Consider the following 17,439-nt stretch of genomic DNA (forward strand, 5'->3'; position numbering starts at 1 on the left):
TCTCTAAAGTTCTTTCCAGCTTGAATTCTATAATTAACCATGGAATATAACTATTGTACCAACATTTCTTTTCTGGAATATTGAAATGGGCATCTTTTTGAAACACATAAGGCTGAAACCACATCTTAGGAGAAATGTTGTGGTTCAAATGTACTCCAAATAAACCAATATTGCTATTCATTGAATCCATCTGTTTTCTTAGTCAGTAGTGAGAAAGGTTTTCAAGTTCTACGGTCCCATTGCAAACTCGCATTCTGCCTTTTTTTTCACAGGGCGCTGAGAATCTCCTCACCACTCTTAGCTTTAACTGAGGATTATCTCACCTTCTGTCAATTTCCTTTATGTCCCTGGATGCATTCACCTCTCCCTGGTTTGTATTTTACAGACAGAGCAGCTGCTAACCCTTTGGATTCTCTTTGTCTTCACCATTGTGGGGAATGCCTTCGTGCTGTTCTCTACCTGGAAGAGGAAGAGGAAGTCAAGAATGACTTTCTTTGTGACCCAGTTAGCAATCACAGGTGAGCCATTGGGAGGGTGGTAGTGGAGAAATACTGAATGAGGAATCTCACTGGTCTGCACCAATGGAGGGAAACAGTGGCACAAATAACCCAATATTTAGTACATAATCCAAAAGTCATTTTTGTTCCACTTAAACTCCCTTTCCTGGTCCTTCATAATCCAAGTTCAACTTGTCCAACTATATTTTACATGATCCTGCATGAGAATTGTTCACAGGAATTAATTTACACTGAATTATTCATCCTTCCCTATTCTCTCCAGCTGTTAATATCCCCTTTCAACTGCCTGCTGTTTCTGTTCTCTCCCTGATCAAACATTCTTGTTCCTCTCACTCCCTACCATGTGCTATCCTTATTTGTATCTAAGATATATTACCCCAACAGAATAGCAGTGCCTTGAAGACAGAGATTATTTCATTGGGAAGTCAATTGCCTCCTCACTTCCACCACTTATAATCCCTTGTTTCCTTCAAAATTCGGCTCAGTCCACATCCTTTACAATTCAGGGGTTCTTAACTTTTTTGTGTGTCATGGACCTTCCCCCCTTTGGCAGTCTGTAGAAGCCTACGGATCACTTCGTAGAATAATGTTTTTAAATGCATAAAATAAAAGCAGATAATTGAAATAAAAATATGTTTCCCTTATGCAACTTCATAGACTCCCTAAAATCTATTCATAGACTCCTTGGGAGCTCATAGACTTTAGGTTAAGAACCCTGCCCTGTATTAAGGCTTCACAAAAGATGTATGCTGAGAGTTTCACTATTCACACCATGAAATTTTAGGCCAACCTCCCTTGGCAGAGTTTCCCCAAAAAGGAGTTCTCAATGCTAATTAAATCATAGGTCCAGCTTCTAGCTCCTTATTAAGTACCATTAAGGCACTGGCAATATAAATAGACTGTACTATCCCTTTGTTGATAAATTCTCTGTTTTGCTCAGAATTCTAAGAGAAACAATTACTCTGTGCAATAGTTACCAAGGGATGAGTCTTACTCAACTGAGTTCCAAGATAAATGATTAATTCTCTTGAATATGACAAGCTGTTGTATACTTAAGAAATATGGACACCAAAACTGTTGTATATTTATGGAAGAAATGCAATTTAGTTGGTTATAGACATATTAGAATATAATTAATCATAAGCTAAGGTGAAGTTGCATGCAGAGAGGATCAAAAGACTGAAACTAGGAAGACGAGAGAGTAGAGATGTTGAAAATATACACTCCAGAACTGCATCAGCTAAGCTTGAAGCTGAAAGGGATGTATGCTACAATTGCTGTTGAGGAGTAAGTCTAGCTTATCAGAGGAACAGTTGAGAGAAAACATTCAGTGGGTTAATTAGTTTAACTAAGATGCCCAATGAGGTATTAGTCAAGCACATCATGGATCAATTTTGTTTAGCAGTGGAAGGATTTATTCAACCCAGAAGATATATTCATCAAGGAACCTTTATGGACAGTTTCTGGGACAGAAAGAGGACAACAAAGTTTTAAATTCCAGAGTTTGAATTATCCTAATAGGTTTTCCTCACTCGTTTGCCTCATTGGCAAGTTTCTAAAAGCGTGTCCACTCTCTCTCAGACACTGAGTGCATTAGTGGGACATTGTGGCCCAAGATTATGTGTAGATTGTGATGTATTTATTATTCATACATTTGTTTTAATATATGAGTGTCTGTCATACAATCATTATTTCTTTTGCCCTATTGCTAACTAAATGGTTGTTTTTACAATCTAAAATGTGACAACCGTGAATGACTGGTTGTATAAATAAAGACTCATCATCGAGGACTGAAGAGCAAGAGTGGTGATTAAGGTAAGTGGATTCCCCCAAAGTGGTGTTATCTCTAGATTCTGAAAAAGTTTGAACAGAACCATGTGATGGTGATGATTCTCTAGGTGCCAAGATCTTTCAGTGTGATGAGAGGTTGGAATGAGTAATTCGACCTAGAGAATAAGCAAATGTTCACATGGCAGTGTGAGAAGTCTGAGGTGCAATAGTGTGAGTGGCACCTCCTGTACCCATTACACAAAGGGGAATAATAACATAAACTCTACAACTGATGAGCTTACAATTGAAAAGGGGAAATATGATTTATAAACAAAAATATGAAAATATAATAAGGACAAAGGTGAGATCTAGAGAGAATAAGAATGGAAATATTCAGTTAGTCAATTAGCCTTTATTTGGCATCTTCTCCAACACTGTGCTAGGCACTGGGGGTACAAAGAATGTAAAAATAAATACGGTCCTTGATCTCAACAACATCTCATAGTCTGAAGGGGAGACAAAGTGCAGACAACTAGGAACAAAAAAGATGTATACAGGGTAAGTTGAGGGTAATCTCAATGGAAAGGTATTAAGATTAAGGATGAAAAGAAAGATTTCATGTAGAAGGTGGGACTTTGGCTGAGACTCAAAGGACTCCAGGGCATCCAGGAAGGGGACATGAGGAGGGAGCACATTCCAGGCATGGAAGACAGCTAATGAAAATGGAGTGTCCTGTTCCAAGAACAACAAGGATGCTAATGCCAATGGGACAAAGATTAAGTTAAAGTGCATAAGGTATAAGAAGACTGGAAAAATAGGAAGGGCATAGGTTATGAAGGGCTTTAAAAACCCAATAGAGGGAGCAGAGCCAAGATGGTGGAGTAAAGCAGTGACTTGCTTGAGCTCTCCCCCAAACCCTTCCAAATACCTGTAAAATAATTGGCTGTAAGCAAAGTCTAGAGCAGCAGAACACACAAAAAGACAGAGTAAAACAAATTTCCAGCCTAAGACTACCTGGATGGTTGATTGGAAAGGTCTGTTGAGCCAGGCTGGGAGAAGAGCGCAGTTCAGAGTGGGCCCCACAGGCAAAGACTAGGCCTCAGCAAACCTGGAGCAGGCCTCAAGGGACTGAATCAAGGGGACCTATGGTGGTTTCCAGACTTCTCAACCCACAAACACCAAAAACAACTTAGAAGGTCGGTAGGAAAGGTCTATCGGACCTCAGTGAAAGAGGAGCTTGGTCTGGCCTCAGTCCCAGTGCAGTCCTGGGGCAGCAGCTGTTTCCAGAGCTCTAGGCCCACACACTGAGGGGGAATCAAGTGACTGATGAGAGGGGGATTGCAGGGATCTCTTTGCTGGTGCTGAGGCAGGATTCTGCTTTGCCCGTGCTTGGATTTGAGTCACAGTTCTGGGTGGAGGTCCTGGGGTGAGCAGGAGCACTGGCATGATGGAGCTTGTGGCAGCAATGGAGAGGGAATCCTCCTCACAGTTCTAAGGCAGAATAGAGTGCTTGTGGTCACTCATAGACCAGAGCCCAGGCCAGGAAAGGAGTAAACACCTCCCCCTTGATCATTACCACTTTGGAAGAACTGAAAATTTACAGGTCCCTAGAAGTATCTCTGAAAACAGCTGCACAAAACCTCTGAAGCTTGGGTCAGTACATTCTCCACACTGCAAGCAGAACCCTACCTTAACAAAGAGTTTAATAGTCAAGTAATTGGCTGGGAACATGAGCAAACAGTGCAAAAAAAGTCAGACCATAAAATCTTACTTTGGTGACAAAGAAGATCAAAACATACAACCAGAAGAAGACAACAAAGTCAAAGCTCCTATGTCCAAAGCCTCCAAGAAAAATATGAATTGGTATGACTTATCAGTTAAAAAAAACAATAGAAGATTTTGTATTTGATCCTAGAGGTGATTAGAAAGCACTAGAATTTGTTGAATAGGAGATGACATAGTGAGATGAGCTAAACTTGGGAAGATCAATTTGACATGTAAGCAGAGGATGGCCTAGAGTGGGAGATAACTTGAAGTAGAGAGACCAATCAACAGTCTATTGCAATAGTCCAAGCAAGAGATGATGAGGGCCTGTAACAGGGTGGTAGCAGAGTCAAGGGAAGCATGTACAAGGGGACATGTATGGGAAATTCAATGAAGGTGGAAATGACATAAATCAACAACTGATTAGATATAGTGGGTAAGATTAAGATGTTATCTAGTTTGTGATACCAGGTGCTTTGGAGAATGGAAATATCCTCCATGCAAATAGGGAAGTTAGGAAGAAAGGAGGATTTTTTGGGGGGTAATAACAAGCTCAGTATGGGGTATTTTGAGTGTAAAGTGTCTATAACACATCCACTTCTAGATGGGTGATAGACAGTTGAATATGTAAGACTGGAGGTTCGGAGAAATTAGAACTCAACAAGTGGATCTGAGAGTCATCTTCATAGAGATGATAATTGAAACCTGGGACCTGATGAGATCACCATATGAAATAAGAGAACGGTGGGATGGAGGGAGAAGAGATAGAGGCCCAGGACAGAGCCCTAGGGGACACCCGTGTTTAGTGGGCATGACTTTGATGAAAACCTAACAAAGAGTTAGAAGAGTAATCAGATAGGTAGGAGGGGAAACAAGATAGAGTAGTGTTTCAAACATCTACAGAAAAGAGAATATCAAAAAGAAGAGGTTGATTGAGTGGGTCAAAGACCGCAGAGAGGTCAAGAAGGATGAGGATAAGAAAAGGCCATTAGATTTGGCAATTAAGAGATAGATTGCTAATAATTTTGGAGAGAAGACTTTTGGTTGAATGATGAGATTGACAACCAGACTGCAGAGAGTTAAGAAGTGATTGAGAAGAAAGAAAACAGAGGTACCTATTATCAGAGACCTTTTCAAGGATTTTAACACCAAAAATAGAGGAAAGATATAGTATAACAGCTAGTGCAGAGGGACCAATCAAGTTAGAGTTGTTTGAGAATGAGGCAAGCATGGATATATTCATAGGTAGTAGTAAAGCAGCCAGTGGAGAGGAAGTAATTGAATATTATGGAAAAAATAGGGATGATGGAAAGGGGGCAGTCTGCTAGAGATGACCGAATCACATTTGCCTATAAAGGGGTTTGCCTTGACAAAAAAAGGAGCTATCCATGGAAAACAGAGGATATAGTTGCAGAAGGTATCTGAGTGCTGAGTGATGAAATGAAATGATGACAGCTGAGAAGATGGATCTCTCTTTAATGGCTTCCATTTTTTTCGGGTAAATGAGGCAAAATTCTCATTGGAGTGAGGAGAGAGAGAAAGAGAGAGACAGAGAGAGGAGGGAGGAGAGAGAGAGAGAGAGAGAGAGAGCGAGCTGTGGGAGGTTTGAAGAGGGATAAAAAGTTTTGGAAATTCCTGTGTAATAAGTAGGATAGTGAATCAATCAGGGAAGTATAAAAGAATTGCCTTGCTGCAGTCAGAGCCCAATAGAGATTAGAGATTATGCAACATAAACTTGTAGTGGCCCAGTTAACACAATTTGGTGACTTTTCTCCAGTTTTGGGCAGCAGCACATGAATAGGAGTGAAGGCTGAGAGAGGGGAGCCCTGGTAGGACCAACGGAGGTTCCGAGGATCTGTAGTTGGCTACAGACACTGCCCGCCTGGAATTCCATGGAAGGGCAAGTAAGGATCACGTTGTGTGCTTGGTGGGAGTACAATGGAAGGCTCCAGGCTAAGAGCAGCCTGGGGAGCTGTGGGAAGAAAATAGAAGAGGCATGCCTGAGTTGGGTTGTAATGGAAGAAAAGGATGTCTACAAGCAAGTATGTGGAAGGAGAACATGGCAACCATAGAGATAGCCTATGTGAATGCATAGAGATAGGATAATGACAGACAGAATCAAGGAACAGGGGGTCATCTGGTTTGGCTGTAACATGGAGTATGAGAATGGGGAAAGAGTGAAATAAGGTTAGAAATGCAAGATTGAACCATACTTTAAGAGCCTTAAATGCAAAACTAAGGTAGCTTGTGTTTTGTCATCTAGATCATGGAAAACTACTCAAGCTTCTAGAGCCCTGGAATGACAGGGTCAGAGAAGTGCCATTAAAAGGTTTTGTTTTGTTTTTTTTTAACTTCAGTGGGAAGGAGCAAACCGGTGAGACTGAAGGCACAGAAGCTAGTCAAGAGGCCATTGTACTAGTGCAGATGACAGATGATGAAGCCTAAACTTTACAGGTGGCAGTGTGAACAGAGAGGAGGGGACAAAGGGGAAAGAGAAGAAGGGTGTTGGCAAGTGTTGGCAAGACTCGACAATGGATGAGTGTGGTGGCAGAAAAGGATAAGTCAGAAAGGGCTAAGGGGAGGGATGGAGTGATTGGTATCATCCACAGAGATGGAGAAGCTGCAAGGGAACATGACAGACTGGGTTTTAAATAGGCTGAATGTGAGATGTCAATGGTCCATGCAGGTGATGTCCAATGGGCAGTGGGAAATGTAGGACCAAAGTTCAAGGGAGGAAGATGGACTGGAGAGAGACATATATATGTATGTATGTGTAAATAATATGATATATAATACATATATAAATATACATATATGTGAAGTTTCAAGAATCACATATGTGTGTATAGATATATACATAAACACATGTGTATATCATTCATATATGTTTGTATATATATACATATGAATGTATAGTCAGTTCTCAACTTTCATAGGTGAAATATTGCTAGAAATGTTACAAAAACAAAAAGTACAAATGTTGATATATTGAACCTATAGGAAGTAGGGGGTTAGGTTCCTATGACCACCAAAAACTATAATCTTTTGCTAGAGATTGCAGAAATACAGCTGCTGAAAATTCAGAAACACTTTAATGAATATTTTCCTCCTTTTTGTGGATATAACAAATTGTCAGTCCATTAACATCAAACTTGCAGCCAAGAGTGGCTGCAGACATTCCGGCACAAAGTTTATCTAACACCTCTATTTTCTTACTAAGCTGCATCACTGACTTTTGCACACGTGGGTTTAGAACCCAAAGGACTTGCACTAGGATTTGGGGGCATAATTACAACAAAAATCTTGACTTTTGAAGACAAATAATGAAAATACATAATGAATGCACTGGGAGATCTTTATAATGGTCGGGTACACAAGACCAGTGAAGTGCCAAGTAGGATAGATACCAGTTGCTCCACAAACTTGCAGATTTAATGCCACTTTTCTTTTTTCTATTGGACATAGACATGAATGAATGTGCACGGTTGCCAGTGCAAAAGTCAAAATGGGGTTGCTAATAAAATCATATGAATGCATGAAGTCATGGAAGTTAAATGCATGAATGTTGAGGATTGACTGTATATATGGATATATCCATATATATCCATATATATACACAATACTATATCTATATCCATATCTATATGCATATTTACATCTATATCTATATGTATCAATAGTGATATTTATATGTATGAATGATACTTGAAGCCATAGAAGTAGATGAGATTGGGGCAGCTAGGTGGTGCAGTGGATAGAGCACCAGCCCTGGAGTCAGGAGGACCTGAGTTTAAATCCAGTCTCAGACACTTAGTAGATGAGTAAACCTGGACAAGTCACTTAACCGTGATTGCCTCACCAAAAAAAAAATGGATGAGATCATACCAAGGGATAAAGAATAGAAATTGAAGTAGTGTAGCAATGATAACTACCTCTGACATTTTCTCTTTATATAACCTTGGGCAAGTCATTTATTGGAGGAGTAGATGTTTCCTGTAGTTTAATATACCTCTAAATACAGTTGTATACAAATAATGTACCTCTAAATACAGTTGTATACAAATACGTACAATTTATACATATATACATACAATCTACATATATACATATACACATGTATGTATGTATGTATGTATATATACATGTATATGCACACATATACACAGATGTGTATATACCTGACATTATTGAAGGTTAGGTCATTATTGAGGATCCTGAGAGGTCTTCATTAGGGCTGTGACTAGGGATGTAGGTAAGGAAGTGGGAGGATGGTTCCGATTTAAATTAATTATTCTTGGTAAATTAGTACTGAGTTCAGTTGTTCCCACCTGCTAAAAGAGCTGCTGAACTTCAGCATTTCTCCAGGGCCTTGTATACACCTGACAGCAGGAGTCACTTAATCATTATTTGTTTAATAGAGCCAAATTGAATTGGTAGGAGACAGAGGAGTTAGTGGGAGCAGGACTTCTGCTCTTTCCAAAGTAACCAATGATCTCTTAATTTCCATGTCCCATGAACTTTTCTCAGTCCTAATCCCTCTCAACCTCTCTGCTGTCTCTGAGCTATTCACCACTTTCTCTTCCTGGATACTCCCTTCTCTCTGGATTTTCAGAACACTCTTCTCACTTGGTTCACCTGCTGTCCTTCTGACTATTCCTCCTCAGCCTCCTTTTCTGGCTTATCATCCATGTCCTCTCCAAATGTGGGTATTCCCCAAGGTTCTGTCTGAAGCTCTCTTCTCTTCTCCCTCCATTATGTGAGGTCAATGAACCTTCAAGGGATCTATGGATAAATTTCAAGGGGTATATGAACTTTAATGGGAAAAGATGCATCTTTATTTTCAATAACACCTGAATGAAAATTTGTGTTTCCTTCAATTATTTAGAGACATTCTGGGAAGGGATGCACAGCCTTCACCAGACTGCCAAAGGGGTCCATGACACAAAAAAGTTAATTGCCTATACTTTTTCTTCTCTGCTTTCCCCCACTTCCCTGCTCTGTCTCCCTCTCCCCCTCCCTCTCCCTTTCCCTCTCCCTCCTCTCTCTCTCTCTCTCTCTCTCTGTCTCTCTGTCTCTCTCTCTCTCTGTCTCTCTCTCCCCCCCTTCCTCCCTCTTTTTCTCTCTCTCTCACTCTCACTCTTTCTCTCTCTCTCCCCATCTCTTTCTCCCTCTCCTCATCTCCTCATGAGTTTAACAATTATATCTAAACAGATGCCTCCAAGATCTATATATCTAGCCCCAGTGTCCCCTCTGAGCCTCACTCCTAAATCAATAATTACTTTATGAATGTTTCAAACTGTATGTGCCAGAGACATCTTAAAGTCAACATGTCTAAAACTAAACTTACTACCTTTACCCCTAAACTCTCCTTTCTTCCCAGGCACAACCATCCTTCCAGTGCCTCAGGTTCCTGACGTCAACATTATTGTCAACTCTTCACTCTCCCTCAGCCCTCATATCCAATCAGTTGCCAGATCTTGACATTTTTAACTTCCTTTTTCTCATATTTAATTCTTTCTGTCTCATCACCCAGCTAACACCTTAGTTCATCCCTGATAACCTTTTATATAGATGACTTCAACACTCTCGTAATTGGTCTCCCTGCCTTATCTCCCTCCCAGCTCCATTCTACTCTACACACTGCTGCCACAGTAATTTTTAAGCAGAGATCTGATTATGTGACTCCCCAACTGAAATAACTCTAGTGGATCCCTATGACCTCTAGAATAATATATAAATTGTCTTGTGTAGTTTTTGAAGCCATATACAAACTGGTCCTAACCTAAACCTCCAATCTTGGTGAACATTACTCCTCCTTTCTCATTCTGTTATCCAATCAAACTAGACCTCTCCATGTTCCTCATTCATAACACTACATGTCCTGTCTCCAAGCCTTTGTACTGGCCATTCCCCAAGCCTAGAATATACTCCCTCCTTACCTGTGCCTCACAGAGACCTTCTATTTTTTAAGTATAAAGCTAGGTGATGCAATGGATCAAGTACCAGGCATGCATTCAAAAAGAATTGAGTGAGTTCAGATCTAATATTGGCACTTACTAGCTGTGTGACCCTGGGCAAGTCCCTTAGCATCTCTTCACCTCAGTTCCCTCATATGTAAAATAGGGACTATAATACACTTACACTCCAGGGTTGTTGTAAGGATAAAATGAGATTTTGCAAAGTACTTAGCACAGTGTCTGGCACATAGTAGGTACCATATAAATGCTTTATTCCCTTCTCTTTAAGATATAGCTCAGGCACCATCTTATGCATGAAGCTTTTCCCAACTGCTAATGCTGTCTCTCCTATGCTATCTAGTATTTAAAAGCTTTTTCTTTAAAAAGTATTTTTTTTTATTTTTAACACTCTTTCCTTTTTAAATTTTGAGTTCCAGATTCTCTCCTTCCCAATCCTTCCCTCACCATCTGAGAAGGAAAGCAATATGATATCCATTATACATGTGAAATCATGCAAAACATATGGTCATATTAGCCATATTGCAAAAACAACAAAGTAAGAAAATTATATTTCAATTTACACTGAGTTCATCTCAGTTCTCTCTCTGGAGGTGGGTGGCATTTTTTTTATCCTAAGTCCTTTGAAATTGTCTTGGATCATAGTATTGATCAGAGTGGGCAAGTCTGTCACAGTTAATCATCCTCACAACATTGCTGTTACTGTGCACAGTGATCTCCAGGTTCTTCTCACTTCACTTTGAATCAGTTCATATAGGTCTTGCCATGTGTTTGTTTTTGTTTTTTCCTGAAACAACCCTCCCCCTCATCATTTCTTATAGCACAATAGTACTCTTACACAATCATATGCTACTTGTTTAGCCATTCCCAAATTGATGAACGTCCCCTCAATTTCCAATTCTTTGCTACCATAACAAGAGCTGCTATAAATATTTTTATACATATAATAGCTCTTTTTTTTCCCTTAGACCTAGTAGTGGTATTTCTGGGTGAGAAGATATATTTTATAGCCCTTTGAGCATAGTTCCAGATTGCTCTCCAGAATGGTTGGACCAGTTCACTACTCCACCAACAATTCATTAATGTACCATTTTTTTCCCTCATCCCCTCTAGCATTTGTCATTTCTGGTAAGTGTGAGGTGGTACTTCAGAGTTTTTTATTGGAATTTCCCTAATCAATAATAACTTAGTGCATTTTTTCATACAATTACAGATAGTTTTCATTTCTGTTTCTGAAAACTACTTATGCATACCCTTTTACTATTTATCAGTTTCAGAATGGATCTTATTTTTGTAAATTTCATTCAATTCTCTATATATTTGAGAAATGAGTTCTTTATCAGAGACATTTGCTGTAAATTTTTTTTTACATTACTTCATCATCTAAGGCACCTTTTAGTAAACTATAGTTTCACTGATTACCTCTTTTAATTAGGTCTATTTTTGTTTTTGCTTTGTCTGAGATCATGATTGTTATCCTTTCCTTTTCTACCTCAGTTGAAGCATATTAGATTCTGCTTTAGGCCTTTATTTTAACTGTGTGTGTTTTCATGTTTCAAGTGTGTCTTTTGTAAACAATGTATTGTTCGATTCTGGTTTCTAATGCATTCTACTAGCCACTTCCTTTTTATGTGGAAATTCATCCCATTTATGTTCACAGGTATGATTACTAACTGTGCATTTCCCTCCTTTCCATTTTCTTTGGTTTGTTCTTCTCTTTTTATCTTGTCCCTCCTCACAAATCTAATTGGCTTCTAAACATTGCCTCTCTTAATGCCACATTTTCCTTTAATCATCCCCCTTCCCCTTCTTTTATCCTCTTCCCCTCCTATTTCTATATGGGGTAAGATAGATTTCTATACACCATTGTGTATGTGTGTGTGTGTGTGTTTATTCTTCCCTCTTTGAACCAGTTCTGATGAGAATGAGGTTCAAGCATTGCCCGCCACCATCACCTCATTTCCCCTCTGGTGTAAAAGCTCTTACTTGTGCACTTCTTTTATGTGAGAAAAATTTCCCCATTCTGCCTTCCCTCTTCTCCCAGTACATACCTCTTTCTCACCATTTCATATTTTTTGGAGATCATTACCACATAATTGATTCATATTCGTGTATTCTGTCTGTGTAAACTCCTTTTGATTGTCCTAATATTGATGAGTTATATAAATCATCTTTCCATATAAGATTATAAACCATTTAAGATTATTGAGTCTGTTATGATGTCTTTCATGTTTACCTTTTTATGTTTCCCTTGAGTCTTCTGTTTGAATGTCAAATTTTCTATTCATCTCTGGTCTTTTCATCAGGAATGTTTGGAAGTCCTCTATTCATTAAATATCCATTTTCTCGCTGAAGAATTGTATTCAGTTTTGCTGGACTGCTTGGTTGTAATCCTATCTCCCTTGTCCTCTGGAATATCATATTCCAAGGCCTTCATTCTTTTAACATGGAAGCCACTAGATCTTGTGTGATCCTGACTATGGCTTCATGATATCTGAATTGTTTGTTTCTGACTCCTTGTGACTGATTCTCCTTGACCTGGGAGCTCTGGAGTTTGGCTATAATATTCCTGGTAGTTTTCATTTGGGGATCTCTTTTAGGAGGTGATCAGTGGGTTCTTTCAATTTTTATTTTACTTTCTGGTTCTAGAGTATCAGCATAGTTTTCCTTGACAATTTTTTTAAAAAAAAATCATATCTAGGTTTTTTTGATCATGGCTTTTGGTTAATCCAATAATTCTTATCTGTCCTTCATCTATTTTCCAGGTCAGTTTTTTTTATGAGCTAGTTCACATTTTTTCCTATTATTTTATTCTTTTGACTTTGTTTTATTGTTTCCTGATGTCTCATGGAATGATTAGCTTCCACTTGGCCAATTCTAATTTTTAAGGAATTATTTTCTTCAGTGAACTTTTGTACATCCTTTTTCATTCAGCCAATTCTGATTTTTTATTAATTTATTTTGATTTATCAATAATCACTTCCATATGCTTTTGAGTTTAAAATTTTTCTCCCCCTTCCCCCTCACCACCCTCCCCAAGATGGGGCACAATCTGATATAGGCCATACATTTACATTCATATTAAACATATTTTCACATTAGTGATGTTGTAAGTAAAAATTAAAACCAATAGGAGGAACCATCAGAAAGAGGAAACAAAACTCAACAGAAGAGAAAAAAATAACAATTCAGCTTTCATGGTTCTTCCTTTGGATATGGATAGCATTTTCCATCACAAGGCCACTGGAGATGTCTTAGATCCTTGTATTGCCAGGAAGGGTTAAGTTGATCAATATTAGTCATCATACAACGTGGCTATTATTGTGTACAACGTTCTCTTGGTTCTGCTCACTTCACTCAGCATCAGACCATACAAATCTTTGCAGGTTTTTCTGAAGTCAGCCTGTTCATCATTTCTTATGGCACAATAGTATTCCATCACATACATATACCACAACTTGCTCAGCCATTCCCCAATTAATGGACATCCTCTCAATTTCCAATTCTTTGCCACCACAAAAAGAGCTGCTATGAATATTTTTGTACATGTAGGTCCTTTTCTTGTTTGTGTGATCTCTTTTGGATATAGCCCTAGAAGTGCTATTGCTGGGTCAAAGGGTTTGCACATTTTGATAGCCCTTTGGGCATAGTTCCAAATTGCTCTCCAAAATGGTTGGATCATTTCACAACTCCACCAACATTGCATTAGTGTTCTAATTTTCCCACATCTTTTCCAACATTTATCATTTTCCTGTTTTGTCCTGTTGGCCATTCTGATAGGTGTGATGTGGTACCTCAGAGTTGTTTTAATTTGCATTTCTCTAATCAATAGTGATTTAGAGCATTTTTTCCATATGACTATAGATGACTTTAATTTCTTCATCTAAGAACTGTCTGTTCATATCTTTTGACCATTTATCAATTGGGGAATGGCTTGTATTCTTATAAATTTGACTTAATTCTCTATATATTTTAGAAATGAGGCCCTTATCAGAGAGACTGGTTGTAAAAATTCTTTCCCAATTTTCTACCTTCCCTCTAATCTTAGTTGCATTGGCTTTGTCTGTGCAAAACCTTTTCAATTTAATGTAATCAAAATTATCTATTTTGCTTTTGTTCTCCATCTCCTGTTTGGTCATGAATTCTTCTGTTCTCCATAGATCTGACAGGTAAACTATTCCTTGCTCTCCCAGTTTGCTTATAATATCAGCCTTTTTATCTAAATCATGAACCCATTTTGACTTTATTTTGGTATATGGTGTGAGATTTTGGTCTATGCCTAGTTTCTGCCATACTCTTTTCCAATTTTCCCAGCATGTTTTTTTTCAAAGAGTGGGTTCTTATACCAGAAGCTGGGGTCTTTGGGTTTATCAAATAATAGATTACTATAGTCATTGACTACTGTGTCTTGCATATTTAACCTATTCCACTGATCCACCACTCTATTTCTTAGCTAGTACCAAACAGTTTTGATGATTGCTGCTTAATAATACAATTCAAGATCTGGAATGGCTAGGCCACCTTCCCCTGCATTTCTTTTCATTAGTTCTCTTGATATTCTGGACCTTTTTTTCTTCCAAATGAATCTTGTTATTATTTTTTCTAACTCTATAAAATAATTTTTTGGTAGTTTGATTGGCATGGCACTGAATAAGTAAATTAGCTTAGGTAGAATTGTCATTTTTATTATATTTGGTGGGCCTACCCATGAGCAACTGATGTTTTTCCAATTATTTAGATTTGACTTTATTTGCATGAAAAGTGTTTTGTAATTGTGTTCATAGAGTTCCTGGGTTTGTTTTGGGAGGTAGACTCCTAAATATTTTATAATGACTACAGTAAGTTTAAATGGAATTTCTCTTTCTATCTCTTGCTGTTGGGCTTTGTTAGTAATATATAGAAATGCTGGTGATTTATGTGGGTTTAGTTTATAGCCTGCAACTTTGCTAAAGTTGTTTATTATTTCAAGTACTTTTTTACTTGATTCTCTGGTATTCTCTAAGTATATCATCATATCATCTGCAAAGAGTGATAGCTTTGTTTCTTCTTTGCCTATTCTAATACCTTCAATGTCTTTTTCTTGTCTTACTGCTAAAGCTAACATTTCCAGTACAATGTTGAATAACAGTGGTGAAAATGGACATCCTTGTTTCACCCCCAATCTTATTGGAAATGCTTCTAGCTTGTCCCCATTACATATTATGCTTGCTGAAGGTTTTAGATAGGTGCTCTTTATTATTTTAAGGAAGACTCCATTTATACCTATGCTCTCTAGTGTTTTTAAGAGGAATGGGTGTTGAATTTTGTCAAAAGCTTTTTCTGCATCTATTGAGATGATCATGTGGTTTCTGTTAGTTTTGGTGTTAATATGATGAATTATGCTAATAGTTTTCCTTATATTGAACCAGCCCTTCATTCCTGGTATAAATCCTACCTGGTCATAGTGTATTATTCTTGTGATAAGTTGCTATAATCTATTTGCTAATATTTTGTTTAAAATTTTTGCATCTATATTCATTAGAGAAATTGGTCTATAATTTTCTTTCTCTGTTTTGACTCTTCCTGGTTTAGGTATAAGCACCATATTTGCATCATAAAAAGAATTTGGTAAGACGCTTTCTTCATCTATTTTACCAAATAGTCTATATAGTATTGGAATTAGTTGTTCTTTAAACGTTTGATAGAATTCGCATGTAAATCCATCTGGCCCTGGAGATTTTTTCCTAGGGAGTTCATCAATGACTTGTTCAATTTCTTTTTCTGAGATGGGGTTATTTAAGTATTTTACTTCCTCTTCTGTTAGTCTGGGCAATTTATATTTTTGTAAATATATATCCATTTCACTAAGATTGTCAAATTTGTTGGCATATAGTTGGGCAAAATAATTCCTAATTGTTGTTTTAATTTCCTCTTCCTTAGTGGTAGCTTCACCCTTTTCATTCTTGATACTAGTAATTTGGTTTTCTTCTTTTTTTTTTTAATTAGATTAACCAAAGGTTTATCTATTTCCTTGGGTTTTTTTTCATAAAACCAGCTCTTAGTTTTATTTATTAATTCAATAGTTTTCTTAATTTCAATTTTATTAATTTTTCCTTTGGTTTTCAATATTTCTAATTTGGTGTTTAATTGAGGATTTTTAATTTGTTCTTTTTCTAGTTTTTTTTAGTTGTATTCCCAATTCATTGATCTCCTCTTTTTCTATTTTATTTATGTAAGCATTTAGAGATATAAAACTTCCTCTAAGAACTGCTTTCGCTGCATCCCATAAGTTCTGGTATGTTGTCTCATTATTGTCATTCTCTTGAATGAAATTATTGATTGTTTCTATGATTTGTTGTTTGACCCAATCATTTTTTAGGATTAGATTATTTAGTTTCCAATTATTTTTTAGTCTATCTTTCCATGACCCCTTATTACATATAATTTTTATGGCATCATGATCTAAAAAGGATGCATTTAATATTTCTGCCTTTCTGCATTGGATTGTGAGGTATTTATGCCCCAGTACATGGTCAATTTTTTGTGTATGTGCCATGCACCACCAAAAAAAAAGTATATTCCTTTCTAACCCCATTCAGTTTTCTCCAGAGGTCTATCATATCTAACTTTTCTAATGTTCTATTCACCTCCTTAACTTCTTTCTTGTTTATTTTATGGTTAGATTTATCTAGTTCAGAGAGGGGGAGGTTGAGGTCCCCCAGTAGTATAGTTTTGCTGTCTATTTCTTCCTATAACTCCCTGAACTTCTCCTCTAAGAATCTGGATGCTATATCATTTAGTGCATATATGTTTAGTAATGATATTACTTCATTGTCTATGGTGCCTTCTAGCAGGATGTAGTTTCCTTCCTTATCTCTTTTGATAAGATCTATTTTTGCTTTTGCTTTGTCTGAGATCAGGATTGCTATCCCTGCTTTTTTTACTTCAGTTGAAGCATAATATATTTTGCTCCAGCCTTTTACCTTTACCCTGTATGTGTCACTCTTTTTCAAATGTGTTTCCTGCAAACAACATATTGTAGGATTATGATTTTTAATCCATTCTGTTATATGCTTCCATTTTATGGGAGAGTTCATCCCATTCACATTTGCAGTTATGATTACTATCTGTGTCTTTTTCTCCATCCTTTTTTCCCCATTTATGCTTTTCTTTCTCCTTTCTCCTTTCCCCCCTCACTAGTGTTTTTCTTTTGACAGCCTCCTTCAGTCCCACCTCCCTTCTATTATCCCTTTCCCTTTTCTTCCCCTTTACCCTTACTGCTTTTCTTCCCTCCCTTCTCTCTCCCCTCCCTTTTCTTTCCCCTTTTCCCTCCTACTGCCTATAGTGCAAGTTAGAGTTCTATACCTGATTATGTTATTCCCTTCTTGAGCCAAATCTGATGAGAGTAAGGTTCAAACAATGCTCATCACCCT

The 17,439-nt window shown here is 37.7% G+C and overlaps 1 protein-coding gene across 3 annotated transcripts in view; it reads left to right on the forward strand.

The window, feature by feature from the left end:
* NPSR1 (neuropeptide S receptor 1) overlaps positions 1-17,439 on the forward strand; it is a 163,858-nt gene that overhangs the window by 19,772 nt on the left and 126,647 nt on the right. For all 3 annotated transcript variants that reach the window (XM_027864106.1, XM_027864108.1, XM_027864107.1), the window contains exon 2: positions 386-518. In XM_027864106.1, the coding sequence (XP_027719907.1) occupies positions 386-518 (133 nt within the window). The remainder of the gene's footprint in view (positions 1-385; positions 519-17,439) is intronic.

This window comes from Vombatus ursinus, unplaced genomic scaffold, assembly GCF_900497805.2.
Source record: "Vombatus ursinus unplaced genomic scaffold, bare-nosed wombat genome assembly UNPS02014773.1, whole genome shotgun sequence".
In the NCBI taxonomy this organism is placed as follows: domain Eukaryota; kingdom Metazoa; phylum Chordata; class Mammalia; order Diprotodontia; family Vombatidae; genus Vombatus; species Vombatus ursinus.